Below are 13,142 nucleotides of genomic sequence, written 5' to 3'. Positions count from 1 at the left end.
CACTCTAGAAGTCACAGTAGGAACACTTGTACTTGTCACAGCTATGCTTCGCACTGTAGTGGTTTTGCAGATGAAACTTGTTGACGAACTTGTTGCGGAAACTTGTCGTTGAAACTTGTTGTTTACCTCCAGTTGGCAAGCCACATGGCGCATACCCTAGGTATAGAATACAATCCAGTCCATCTTTTATTGTGTCTGACATTCAACTTTTAAATATCCAACTGTTAAAGAAAGTAAGAATTTAAACCTAGGTTTTAATAGGTACCTACAAAGCTTTAAAAGTTTAAACTGTTTATTTTACTTAAGTTTTTAAATTGAATACCTACCTACTTAGAAATAAATTTTTAAATCAAATCCTGTATTATCTAATCCCTACAAATTATATCTATGAACACCTCTTTTGCCTTTTATTCACCTTGTTAAGGAATAGTATTTTGATAAATTAAAAGATAAGTACTTAAGTATAAAAAAATCATTTATTTATTCTTCCATCTTCGGAACACCCCAAAGTTTGATTTCATCTTCACAAGCAGTTAGTAAATAATTCTCAGTTGGATGATGACTTAATGAAACAACAGGCTTATTCTTACTGTGCACTAATTTCTGTGTACAAGTACTGGAAACTAAGTCCCAATAAAATACTTCTCCAGATGCTGATCCAGAAATAATGTGACTATCCGTTTCATTAACTGCATTTTCTAACAAATAATCTTTACTTTCATGACCAGAAAAAGTATTTAGTAACTCCCCAGAATCTTTATCAAATAATTTAACTGTACTATCCGCACAACTTAGTATATAACACTGACCGTCATGAGTTAAACTAGCATATGTAACAACATGGCCGATGTAGTCTGAAAACATTTTTCCTACCCTCAAATCGTATAAACGGGTGTGACAATCAACTGAAGAAGTCAAAACTTCATGATCAGTAACCTGTATAGAGGTAATAGTGTCTTTAGCATCTTTCAAAGTCTGTACGGGCTCTTGCCTTCGACTTACAACATCCCAAAAACAAACTGTGTTGTCTATAGATCCGGAAACAGCCATTGTGGATTCTTCATTGTATTTCACACACGTTACTGAACTGGCATGGCCTCGGTATCGTCTCAATGGCTGTCCTGTCGTCACATCCCATAGAATTACTGATTTATCAGCACTACCTGATATGATATGGCTGCTATCACATGAACCAACAGCATCTAGAACCTCATTTGCATGACCACCATAAGTTTTCAGTGACAACTTGCTATAGGGATTCCACAATTTAATTTTCTTATCAGCACCACAAGTCAGGCAGTACGCCCCGTCAATATTGAACCGTACGGCTCGCACCACTTGTTGTCTGCATGTTATGGCTTCAATTGTTGATAGTCCAGGTTTATCACTCATAATTATTGATAAATAATTATATATATATATATATATATATATATCGGTTTTGATAAAATCTTTTTTTCTGGAATGTATACAAATTAATAATTTCTCATTATATTGTTTTCTTTTTAGCGCTTCACACCAACTTCATGCTTATTACAGATTACTTAATATTATGTCAGTTTGACAATTGTGCATACCTGTCTGTGGTTTCATTTTTGTACGTTTTTTAAGGCCCATACTCCATAGCAGACGGAAAGTTATTGCAAGTTAGAACCCAGAGCCGTAAAGTTAGTTAAAAAATAAATTGTCGGAGACTTTTTTTTTTCTTAAACTGGTTTTATAGCTCTGGATTCTAGCTCTCATGAGCCTATTGTCAGTGATTGTCATTGTCATCACCAGACTTTTTTTTCTCTCTCGTCTGGCTTTACAAAGATTAGCCAATGTCAAGTTTGCAATTATTTGTAACTAGTTAAACTATACAAGTATGGACCCCGTTTGTGCTGGCGCTCGCCGATACATGCACGGCACCCCCTTAGAGCGCTTTCCAGTCAGTGTTAACAAAAAAAATACTACAAAAAGGCAGAGCACGCCCGCCAGCTAACACCAACACAGACGAAGTCCATCACAGACCTTAGACCTATAACATAGACATTATAGACTGTCATTTTAAAAATTAAAATGGTGTCGACTGTCGCCTCGTCTTGTTTATCATCAACAATCGAAATAAACAATATTGTTTGTATTAAACTGTTTTAAAGTTGCTCAAAGCTAAGTTTTATGTGAAAAACTTTTAATGTATATTGTAATGTGCGTTAGAATACAAGGAAAACCATATATTGTGGTTCAAGAACGAACTTAGTATGGCCCGAAGCTAATTCTTTATTCAAATTGGTCACAACTCACAGGACAAAGTTATTCAAAGCATAATCAAAGTAAGTGATCCGTCCCCTAATATGTGTTCAAGGTTATATTTTCTTTGTGTATGGTTAATACTTATAAAAACACTTTCTATTAGCTACCTAATGAGATTACAGAACAATTTAAGATAAGTATGTAAAATCTAATTTATTAAGTTAATGGTAACATCACATCATTGTTAACATTAATAAAAGAAAAATTAGAGAAAAACTACGTATTTATTGTTATGTTGTCTACCTAAGCTTGTATCCAACCCTAGCACTTTTCTTTTCAGCAAAGGTTGCCTGGTAGAGATTGCTCCAAGCAATAAGGCCGCCTTTGCACACAATTGTTTTTTCTGTTTTCTTCTTTCTGTGTTGTGATTCTTTACATGTGTTTTTGTGTGCAATAAAGTGTTTCTATCCATCTATCTTGTAGCTATTGCTACCATCCAAACTAATATAAATGCGAAAGTGTCTGTCTGTCTGCTACCTTTTCACGGCCCAGCAGTTTACCCGTTTCTGACGAAATTTGGTACAGGGTTAGCTTATATCCCGGGGACGGACATAGGCTACTTTTTATCCCGGACAATCAGAGTTCCCGGGGGATTCCTAAAGACCCATCCACATGTATGAAATTTGACACAGAGGTAGCTTGCGTCCCTGTAATTGATATAGGCATTTTATTCCGGAAAATCAAACAGTTCCCACAGGATCTTTAAAAATCTAAATCGAAGTCGCGGGCATCCTCTAGTTTTAAATAAAATCACTCATGATTAAGCCAAATATATTACCTAGACATATAAGAGCATATAGACATATAAGGCAGAGCAATATGGTAATTAGAGCCTCAATAGCTCAACCGGTAAAGGAGTGGACTGAAAACCAAAAGGTCGACGGTTCAAACCCCGCCCGTTGCACTATTGTCGTACCTACTCCTAGCACAAGCCTGACGCTTATTTGGAGAGGAAAGAGGAATATTAGTCATTTAACATGGCTAATATTCTTAATAACAAAAAAATAGCACATGATTTACTATATGTCAATAGACCGATGATTAATATCATCGATATCATACCAGAGATTTGTACATTCAGCGCCATAAAAACCACAGTCAGTTTTACCGGGCACTGCGTTAACTTATTATATTATATATAATAAAAATAAAATTCTAGAAACCAGAAAAATAATTTTTTTTAATCTACTTATGTACATTGGTTTGAAATGCTTAGCTAAATAAAATAGAGGTTGGAGGTTTAAGCAATTAAATTATTTTTTTAACCCCCGACACAAAACGAGGGGTGTTATAAGTTTGACGTGTGTATCTCTGTATCTTTGTATCTATCTGTGGCATGGTAGCTCTTAAACTAATGAATCAATTTTAATTTAGTTTTTTTTTGCTTGAAAGTTGGCTTGATCAAGAGTGTTCTTAGCTATCATCCAAGAAAATTGGTGCAGCCGTTTGAAAGTTATCAGCTCTTTTCTAGTTACTGTAACCTTTGCTTGTGGGGGGTGTTATAAATTTTTAATTTACACTTGTTAATTATGAAATGCCCACAGCAGTACTTTACTAGCATTACAATCTAGCCAATGAGTAAAGCTAATGAGTAATTATATTAACCTAAACCTATAAAACTACTTATATCTAAGAGTCAGTCATTGACTTATCTTGGTTTATAGTAATTTTTATTCTAAGACACTTTGTTCTTGTGTTGTTCTTGTGTCAATTGCACTAGCACTAAATTTTCGCTTTGTTTTTTCTTGTGTTCTTTAAACTGCACTAACACTGTAACTAACCTCTTTGTAGGTATACAACTTTCTTTGAAAAGAGCAACCGCCGAGTTTCTTGCTGGTTCTTCTCGGTAGGAAAGGCATTCCGAACCAGTGGTAGATGCTTTTGACGATTCAAAAGAACTTGTTAAATTGAATAAAAATATTTTGAATTTGAATTTGAGTGGTAGATGCATTTGATGACACAAAAGTACTTGTAAAAGTTTATTTGAATAAAAATATTTCTATTCTATTCTATTCATCATCCAAAGGCAGCCTTATAGTATCGTAAAAGTCCTTATATAATAATGGTATCTCAATGTGAATACAGATTAAACTTTAATCTCATTTGTGATGATGCAATGTTATCTTTACATAACCTTAGTTAACTGAGTTTATTATAAAGAACTAGATATGCTCGCGACTTTGTCTGCGTGGATTTATCTTAACAGGGCTCTCTCCGTCACTCGTTTCATACAATCGTAGTTCCAATTTCATTTGAATATTAAGCAACCAAAGTCCATGAGATTTTGCAGACATATTCTAGAAACTAATATCTGTGTCTGTGGTGTTTTAGATTTTTCTAAAAATGTGTAGTTTTAAAATTACAGGGGCTCAAAGATTTGTATGAAAATTTTTAAGACCGCGTAACTTTGAAACCGAATATTTTAACAGAAATCTGGAAAACCACAAACATAGATATTAGTTTCTAGAATATGTCTGCAAAATTTCATGGACTTTGGTTGCTTAATATTCAAATGAAATTGGAACTACGATTGTATGAAACGAGTGACGGAGACAGCCCTCTTAATGACGTTGACTTTGATAGCAAACGTGTTTGAAGATTAATTTGGGAAACCTGAATCAATCATTATTACAATCGCAATCCCTGTGATTGACTGAATTTATTAACAACCGACCCAAAAAGAGGGGTGTTATAAGTTTGACGTGTGTATCTGTGTATCTGTGTATCTGTGTATCTGTCTGTGGCATCGTAGCTCCTAACCTAATGAACCGATTTTAATTTAGTTTTTTTTGTTTGAAAGTTGGCTTGATCGAGAGTGTTCTTAGAATCCAAGAAAATCGGTTCAGCCGTTTGAAAGTTATCAGCTCTTTTCTAGTTCTTACTGTAACCTTCACTTGTCGGGGGTGTTATAAATTTTTAATTTACACTTGTACTATGCATTGTAGCCGAGCGTCAACAAATCAGAGCTGATTGCGATCGTGACATTGTAGCTGTCATTCTAACGCAATAAAGCTGCTGTTTTGTAACATAAGGGCCGGCGCATATATGGCGAAGCGCAGCGCAGAGCATGCCCGCGAAGTTTTCTAATCGCGTGACACATTATGCGAATTTGTACCAGAGAATGCGCGAGCACGCGCGGAACTGCGCGAGTATCCCGCACGGATGCACAATTGATTTTAGATATTTGAGGACAATGTCGATAATATTTTGACTGAGAAAAATGCTCTGCGCTGCGCTCCGCCATATGTGCGCCTGCGCTTAGTGCCAGTTGATATTAAAACTGATCAGAATGCAATACAGACTTATTGATGACTGAAGAGTGATAAAACAGATTTTTTTTTATAAAAAAGAATATTAGCCATGTTAATTTTTTTTTTTATTCACTATAGGCAAGCGCTTGACCACACACCTGATGGAAAGTGATGATGTGGTCTAAGATGGGACGCGTTTACCTAGAAGGTGCCTATTCACTCTTGTTTTAAAGATACCCGGATTGTAATTGGTAGGAAACACAGATCGCGGGAGAGTATTCCAAACCTTAGCCATGCGTATGAGGAATGAAGACGAAATGACTAATATTCCCCTTTCCTCTCCAACTAAGCGTCAGGCTTGTGCTAGGAGTAGGTACGACAATAGTGCAACGGGCGGGGTTTGAACCGTCGACCTTTCGGTTTTCAGTCCACTCCTTTACCGGTTGAGCCATTGAGGCTCAAAGCTTTTATCACTTGAATTCACACTACAAGAATTGATTTATCACTCTTCAGAGCTTTCCCATACACTTAGTTTGCTCTAAGGTAGAATTGTAGCAGCGAATGTTACTGATAAATGAAATGCTGCTTACATATTTACACTTTGTATTATATGAACAATTATTTCAAATTCAAATTCAAATTATTTTTATTCAATTAAACTTTTACAAGTGCTTTTGAATCGTCAAAATAATCTACCACTGGTTCGGAATGCTGTTCCTACCGAGAAGAACCAGCAAGAAACTCGGCGGTTGCTCTTTTCAAATGTACAATTTACAATAATATGCCATACTGTATACAAGCAATTGCAGCGCCGTGTATTGCTGGAGCGAGTCAAATCCAAGCTTTTTTGTCATTTACAATATGGCTGTTATAGTTATAATAAAAACTGTGGTATAAAACGAGGGCCGGAGCTTGATGCTAGACCGAGGTGTTGCGGTCTTGATGTTTCTAAGGTGAATCCGCTGCCCGGGGTTCGTCCAGGCCAGCAGGATATTTTGAATCGTTCCGTATCCAAATTGTGTTCTCTAAGTGACAGCTGCAAAGTGTGTTGCTTTCTTCACAGCTGCCGGTCTTAAAAGAGGCTGCATGCCTCTACAGTATTATATTGATGTCCAACCCACACAGACACACTTTCACGTTAATACTGTTAGTATGGGTTACTAAACACTAGTGTTAGGAAACGATACAGTATTCAGATTAACCATTTTGCACTTGGTTGTTATATTTACGCAATAGAAGACGCACGTAGGATTTTGAAAGGTATCTAATAATCTAGCTCACTGATGCCCGCGACATTGTTCCCGTGGATGTAGTCAAAGTCAAAGTCAAGATCATTTATTCAAAGTAGGTACAATTGTACTCCTTTTGATGGTTGAAATGGTTAAATTTGTACGATATAGTGGTGATAATCAATTACGTAACTTAAAACTAAAGCTCGAGGGTTCCAAACGCGCCCAAGTCTGAGAGTCTGTAGGTTTTTGAAAAACCCCTTTGGAATTCCGGAATTTTAGGAAATAAAAAGTAGCCTATTTGTTAATCCAAGGTATAATCTATCTCCATTCCAATTTCACGTGTACGTGCGCGCGTGTCAATCGGCTTTTAGAGAACGAAATTTCGACTCTTATGATAATTGACAGTTATTATCAGATGTTTAGTGATAATAACCGGGACCAACGGCTTAACGTGCTCTCCCAGGCACGGAGGAAACGAAAAGGCCGGACCTCTGAAGTCGGTCACCCATCCAGTCACAGTCTTGGGTCAACGTTGTTTAAAAATCACAATCGATTGATATGCGTTGTCACAACTAGGCCACACGTCCCTCTAAAGGCCCCTTAACCGAAGTAGTTTTTTTTTTCAGTACCAGTATAAAAGATGGCAACAGTACAAAACATGGAGACCAAACGGATACAACTGACTGACAACCGTCGCAGGGACGACTTGAACAATGAGATCTCGTCCACATCAAGCGAGAGCCCCACTTCTGACACCATCGCAAAGTTCAACAACTTCTACCGCGTACAGTCGCAGTCCGACCACGAGGACCCGCCCAGAAGGTATGTACGGTCGGCCTCAGAATTCGTGTAGCAATTCCGCGAAACTATTGCATCAAAAACCGGTCGCACTTATGTACAAAAGATGGCAACAGTACAAAACATGGAGACTAAACGCATACAACTGACTGACAACCGCCGCAGAGACGACTTGAACAACGAGATCTCGTCCACGTCAAGCGAGAGCCCCACTTCTGACACCATCGCGAAGTTCTACAACTTCTACCGCGTACAGTCGCAGTCCGACCACGAGGACCCGCCCAGAAGGTATGTACGGTCGGCCTCAGAATTCGTGTAGCAATTCCGCGAAACTATTGCATCAAAAACCAGTGGAACTTATGTACAAAAGATGGCAACAGTACAAAACATGGAGACTAAACGCATACAACTGACTGACAACCGCTGCAGGGACGACTTTAACAATGAGGTCTCGTCCACATCGAGTGAGACGCCCCACTTCTGACACCATCGCGAAGTTCAACAACTTCTACCGCGTACAGTCGCAGTCCGACCACGAGGACCCGCCCAGAAGGTATGTACGGTCGGCTTCAGAATTCGTGTAGCAATTCCGCGAAACTATTGCATCAAAAACCAGTGGAATTTATGTACAAAAGATGGCAACAGTACAAAACATGGAGACTAAACGCATACAACTGACTGACAACCGCCGCAGGGACGACTTTAACAATGAGGTCTCGTCCACATCGAGTGAGACGCCCCACTTCTGACACCATCGCGAAGTTCAACAACTTCTACCGCGTACAGTCGCAGTCCGACCACGAGGACCCGCCCAGAAGGTATGTACGGTCGGCTTCAGAATTCGTGTAGCAATTCCGCGAAACTATTGCATCAAAAACCAGTGGAACTTATGTACAAAAGATGGCAACAGTACAAAACATGGAGACTAAACGCATACAACTGACTGACAACCGCCGCAGGGACGACTTTAACAATGAGGTCTCGTCCACATCGAGTGAGACGCCCCACTTCTGACACCATCGCGAAGTTCAACAACTTCTACCGCGTACAGTCGCAGTCCGACCACGAGACCCGCCCAGAAGGTATGTACGGTCGGCCTCAGAATTCGTGTAGCAATTCCGCGAAACTACCGTGTGTGCCACTCGAATGTGATTATTAAGGTGCTAAACGACTTAATCACGAAAAAATGTGATTATGAACTACATTAACTCTTGTAACATATTCGTTACTAAATTATTTTTTAACTTTCTTGTGTTTGTCTTTATTGAAGTCGGTTTAATTTATTTTTGAATTTTTTTTATAGTCTCTGGGATTAAGAAATTTACCATACCATATATTGAAATTATCATTTCTTTATCAGGTCAGTCATATCAAGAAACCACTATAAATCAATGGGAAACATAAACGACATATACACCGAAGTAACAACAGTACAAAACAGCATTTCAAACATAGACCTTAACCTACATAGTACAGAAATAAAGAAATTCGAAGCCCTACGCATACCCATAGTGGGTTACGAAGTAATGGAGGAACGTGCTAGATTCACTATATATAAACTTAAAGTTGAGGACGATAAACGGGATCAATCATGGCTTGTGTTTAGGAGATACACTGATTTTGTCCGTCTGTACAACAGGGTTAAGAACCTACAGCCAAATTTATTGTTACCTCTGCCAGGGAAACGTTGGTTCAGAGACAACTTCGAGCCAGCGTTTTTGGAGGAACGAGTGAGAGGGCTACAGATATTCGTCAACGCAATCCTGAGTAAACTTCCAAATCATCCGGTAGTTAGAGAGTTCTTCTGCTTGGACGAACCCCCACAAGTATTTAGCTACCAGCCAGAGGTCCAAGCGGTTTATGGGGCTTTAGAAGATTCTATAAGTACCCTCAAAGTACAGTTAAAACAAAAAGATGCAACGATCATGCATTTGCAGAAACGCGTCGCTCAGTTAGAAGACCAGGTAAAAAATTGTCCCACATGTAGTACAAATAAGTCTGCTAATTTGTAGTTTTACAAGATTTTTATGTAAATGTTAAAACTTAAGAGGATAGTCTAGTTGTAAATTACCCGACTGCGGCAAAGCCAAAAGGAAGGGTTATGATTTTAGCAATCTTTGTATGTATGTATGTTTGTATCCAGATTCTGTGTGTTCCACCGTAATGCCTAAACTACTTTGCCGATTTTGATGAATGAGGTGTCAATTGATTTGTTGTAAAGGTCTGTCCGGGTGACAAGGTCTATATTTTGTACGAAAGAAAAATGTTATAAATAACACATGGATGTTACATCAAAAACCGGTCAAGTGCGAGTCTGGCTCGCGCACTGAGGGTTCCGTACTCGGGTAATTTTCCAACATTTTGCACGATAAATCAAAAACTATCACAATAATATTATAAAGGTGAAAGTTTGTGTGTATGTGTGTGTGTCTGTTACTCCTTCTCGCAAAAACCACTGGACGAATTTGACTGAAATTCAAAATGGAGATAAATAATATCCTGGATTAGCACATAGGCTACTTTTCATCAAAGAGTTCCCACGGGATTTCGAAAAACCTAAATCCACGCGGACGAAGATGCGGGCATCAGCTAGTATTTCTGTAAAATAAAACGTGCGAGCATAGTTCTTCATTATACCTACAACATTTCTAAAAATTGGACTATGGTGAGAAAAACGTTATCGCTTTTTGTATGATTTACAACTAGACAATCTTCTTAAAAGGGTTCATACGCTCTGAGCTATTTTTGAGCAATTTTGACCCCTTATATTTTGTTAGTCCCTGCATTTACTTAAAAACGTATTTATGGTACATTGTAGAAAATTTTCTGTTTTATTAAATTGAAAGACAACATTTTGCAATTTATTGATAGTTTTTTTTCTTATTGCCTAAAATACAAAAGGCAATTATTGAGTTTTAGGTTTCGTGTAATCTTTGACGCTCACTACATCAAAAGTTACCTGTTCAATTAACAAAACGAGATATATTTACCAAAGTAAAAGCCCTAAACTAATAAAATGAAAGACAAAAATCTTTGATTTGGAATTTTTTACATTATAAAAATCCAAACAAAAAAGTTATAATTTCACAAAATTACTGACATATAAAACTGTCATTTTGGTGGATTATCTTTCTCATTTATATAGTATTCATAAAAATAGAACATATTTGCAATATGTAGAGAAAAAAAAATATTAAGTTAATTATTATTGGTTTCATTGAAACACACTACAAAAACTGCGCGAACATGGAGTACCAAATTCAAATAGGAAATTATTACTAGCCGAGGCCTCGCCGAAACCAGAAATATCGCTTTTTCATAATAAATAAGTTTTTAAGTAATTGTAACGATAAACAAACTGTAAGGGGTCAAAATTGCTCAAAATCGACTCAGCGGGTAGTGAACCCTCTTAAATTCACTATTTTGTCAACCGTACCATTTTCCGTTGTTATGACGTCATATTGTAATGGTCGCGAACTGCATTTCTTTAAGGTGGATGCGACGGGTCTGCCCGCGAAATTCAAATTTAATTTGGTTTTTCGCAATTTGTAAACTAATACGACAACGTAGGCTTATGGCATTCTAGTTGCGACAATGGCAGTATCATCCTCACAGGTTTATATAAAAATCTTTACTTGGAAGGGTCCAGTTTAAGAAATTAGCTCTAGTATCGACTATAACTCTCAAATTAGTCGATAATAGAGCTAATTTCTAAAACTGGACCCTTTTAAGTAAATATTTTTATATAAACCTGTGAGGATAACTGCCATTGGCGCAATTAAAATGCCATAAGCCTACGTTGTCGTATTAGTTTACAAATTGCGAAAAACCAAATTAAATTTGAATTTCGCGGGCAGACCCGTCTCATGCGTAGTATATATAAGTGTTCAAATAGCTTAATTTAGTTGAGTATCTAATGAAATAATCTCTATTGTACTCTCAATATCAGAAAAATAACAGGTAAGCACAATACTCGGTAGGAAAGATTAGAAAGAGATAATCAGCAGTAAAGGTTTCCTATCGGTGTCTCTGTTGTTGAGACCGACAATACGTCTTGGTAGGAGTGACAGAGACAACGCTCTACGAAGCCGAAGCTGTTATCTCTTTCTAAAGCTTCGGGTACTGTAACGACCATAAAGGGTCCAATAATGTTAATGTACAAAATAAGTGATATTAAATTGAATGTATTATAAATGTCAATTATTATATTAATTTAATGTTTATTAATAATTTTTAGATTAAGTATGTTATTAGGGTTCCGTACCTCAAAAGGCAAAACGGAACCCTTTGATGTCGTCTGTCTGTCCGTCCGTCTGTCGTGTCCTATAGGATACTTCTCGTTGACCTAGAATCATGATAGGTAGGTAGGTAATTCTGATTGCACAAGTAAAGGAATAAGGTTTTTAACAAAGCATTTTTCGTTTAAAACTCGTTTTAAACAAAGCATTTTTTGTTTAAAATGTGTTTTAAACATTTATTTAAAACAACCTTGATGCGTTAAAGACGTGGAAAGTGATATAGGCTATTTTTTATCCCGGAAAATCAAAGAGGTCCGACGATTTCAAAAACCTAAATACACGTGGACGAAGTCACGGGTATCAGATGGTATTATCATATCCATACTAATATTATAAATGCGAAAGTGTGTCTGTCTGCTACGTTTTCACGGCCCAACCACTGAGCCGATATTAATGAAATTTAGTACAGACTTGAGGGGAACCTACATCCCGGGGAAGGACATGGGCTACTTTTTATCCCGGACAATCAAAGAGTTCCTACGGGATTTAAAAAAAAATTAAATCCACGCGGGCGAAGCCGCGGGCATCCCCTAGTTTGACGATATAATTTAAACACAAAAACCGGTCAATTGCGAGTCCGACTCGCATACGAAGGGTTCCGTTCCGTACCACCGTATAAGGTATTTTAACATTTTTATGTGCAAGTTAATGACTACAGCGCCATCTATATATATATTTTTTTTGAGGTACGTACGGAACCCTAAAAATTTTAAGTGCCTTATACTATACGAAATATTAATACAGTACTATACAGGGTGATTTTAGATGAGTCAATAGGCAGCTCCACGAAAAATGTTTTATGAATAATTTTTTAACATACATATATTCAATTTCTTAATACATATCAAAAATTGTGGAACGGGCAGGCAATCCCGCGCACGCACCACTAAATTTTCAGTTATGTGCGTTTTAAGCAATTAAATATCACTTGCTTTAACGGTGAAGGAAAACATCGTGAGGAAACCTGCATGCCTGAGAGTTCTCCATGTTCTCAAAGGTGTGTGAAGTCTGCCAATCCGCATTGGGCCAGCGTGGCAGACTATGGCCTAAACCCTTCTCATCCTGAGAGGAGACCCGTACTCAGTAGTGGGGCGGAAATGAGTTGATCATGATGGACAGGATTGGAAACCCGCGTCTTCTAGGTTCGCGCCCAACGCCGTGACCGCTAAGCCACGGTTTCAGTTACTGCCAGTGACGAAAGCGATATAATATGTTCAGTCAGCGCTAAAGCGATCGTTAATGCCATCTAGTAGCGACATTTTGCAGCTATT

The 13,142-nt window shown here is 37.7% G+C and overlaps 2 protein-coding genes across 5 annotated transcripts; one reads left to right on the top strand and one right to left on the bottom strand.

The window, feature by feature from the left end:
* Positions 1–461: 461 nt before the first annotated feature.
* On the bottom strand, positions 462–1,543 carry LOC123879429 (WD repeat domain-containing protein 83). The gene has a single exon (XM_045927135.1). The coding sequence runs from the start codon at positions 1,390–1,392 to the stop codon at positions 481–483; it is 912 nt and encodes a 303-aa protein (XP_045783091.1). The 5' UTR covers positions 1,393–1,543; the 3' UTR covers positions 462–480.
* A 503-nt stretch (positions 1,544–2,046) lies between these two features.
* Positions 2,047–11,812, top strand: LOC123879432 (sorting nexin-16). Of its 4 annotated transcripts, XM_045927139.1 has the most exons (4): positions 2,047–2,312; positions 7,402–7,597; positions 8,934–9,512; positions 11,707–11,812. In XM_045927139.1, exons 2-4 carry the CDS (start codon positions 7,416–7,418, stop codon positions 11,708–11,710), a joined length of 765 nt encoding a protein of 254 aa, XP_045783095.1. In that variant the 5' UTR covers positions 2,047–2,312; positions 7,402–7,415; the 3' UTR covers positions 11,711–11,812. The 4 variants fall into 4 exon arrangements, with proteins under 4 accessions (XP_045783095.1, XP_045783094.1, XP_045783097.1 ...); XM_045927138.1 differs by lacking the exon at positions 11,707–11,812 and having other exon boundaries at positions 8,934–9,945; XM_045927141.1 differs by lacking the exons at positions 2,047–2,312; positions 7,402–7,597; positions 11,707–11,812 and adding exons at positions 5,274–5,284; positions 8,124–8,391 and having other exon boundaries at positions 8,934–9,945.
* The last annotated feature ends 1,330 nt before the right edge of the window (positions 11,813–13,142 follow it).

The sequence above is a fragment of the Maniola jurtina genome, chromosome 28 (assembly GCF_905333055.1).
Source record: "Maniola jurtina chromosome 28, ilManJurt1.1, whole genome shotgun sequence".
Taxonomy (NCBI): domain Eukaryota; kingdom Metazoa; phylum Arthropoda; class Insecta; order Lepidoptera; family Nymphalidae; genus Maniola; species Maniola jurtina.
This window is presented reverse-complemented; position numbering and strand designations above follow the sequence as displayed.

Bases quoted from the DNA above. Each gene is read 5' to 3' on its own strand.
- LOC123879429 (XM_045927135.1), bottom strand. From the start codon at position 1,392: ATGAGTGATAAACCTGGACTATCAACAATTGAAGCCATAACATGCAGA.
- LOC123879432 (XM_045927138.1), top strand. From the start codon at position 7,416: ATGGCAACAGTACAAAACATGGAGACCAAACGGATACAACTGACTGAC. The intron at 7,598-8,933 runs GTATGTACGGTC...TTTCTTTATCAG, and splicing joins CACGAGGACCCGCCCAGAAG to GTCAGTCATATCAAGAAACC.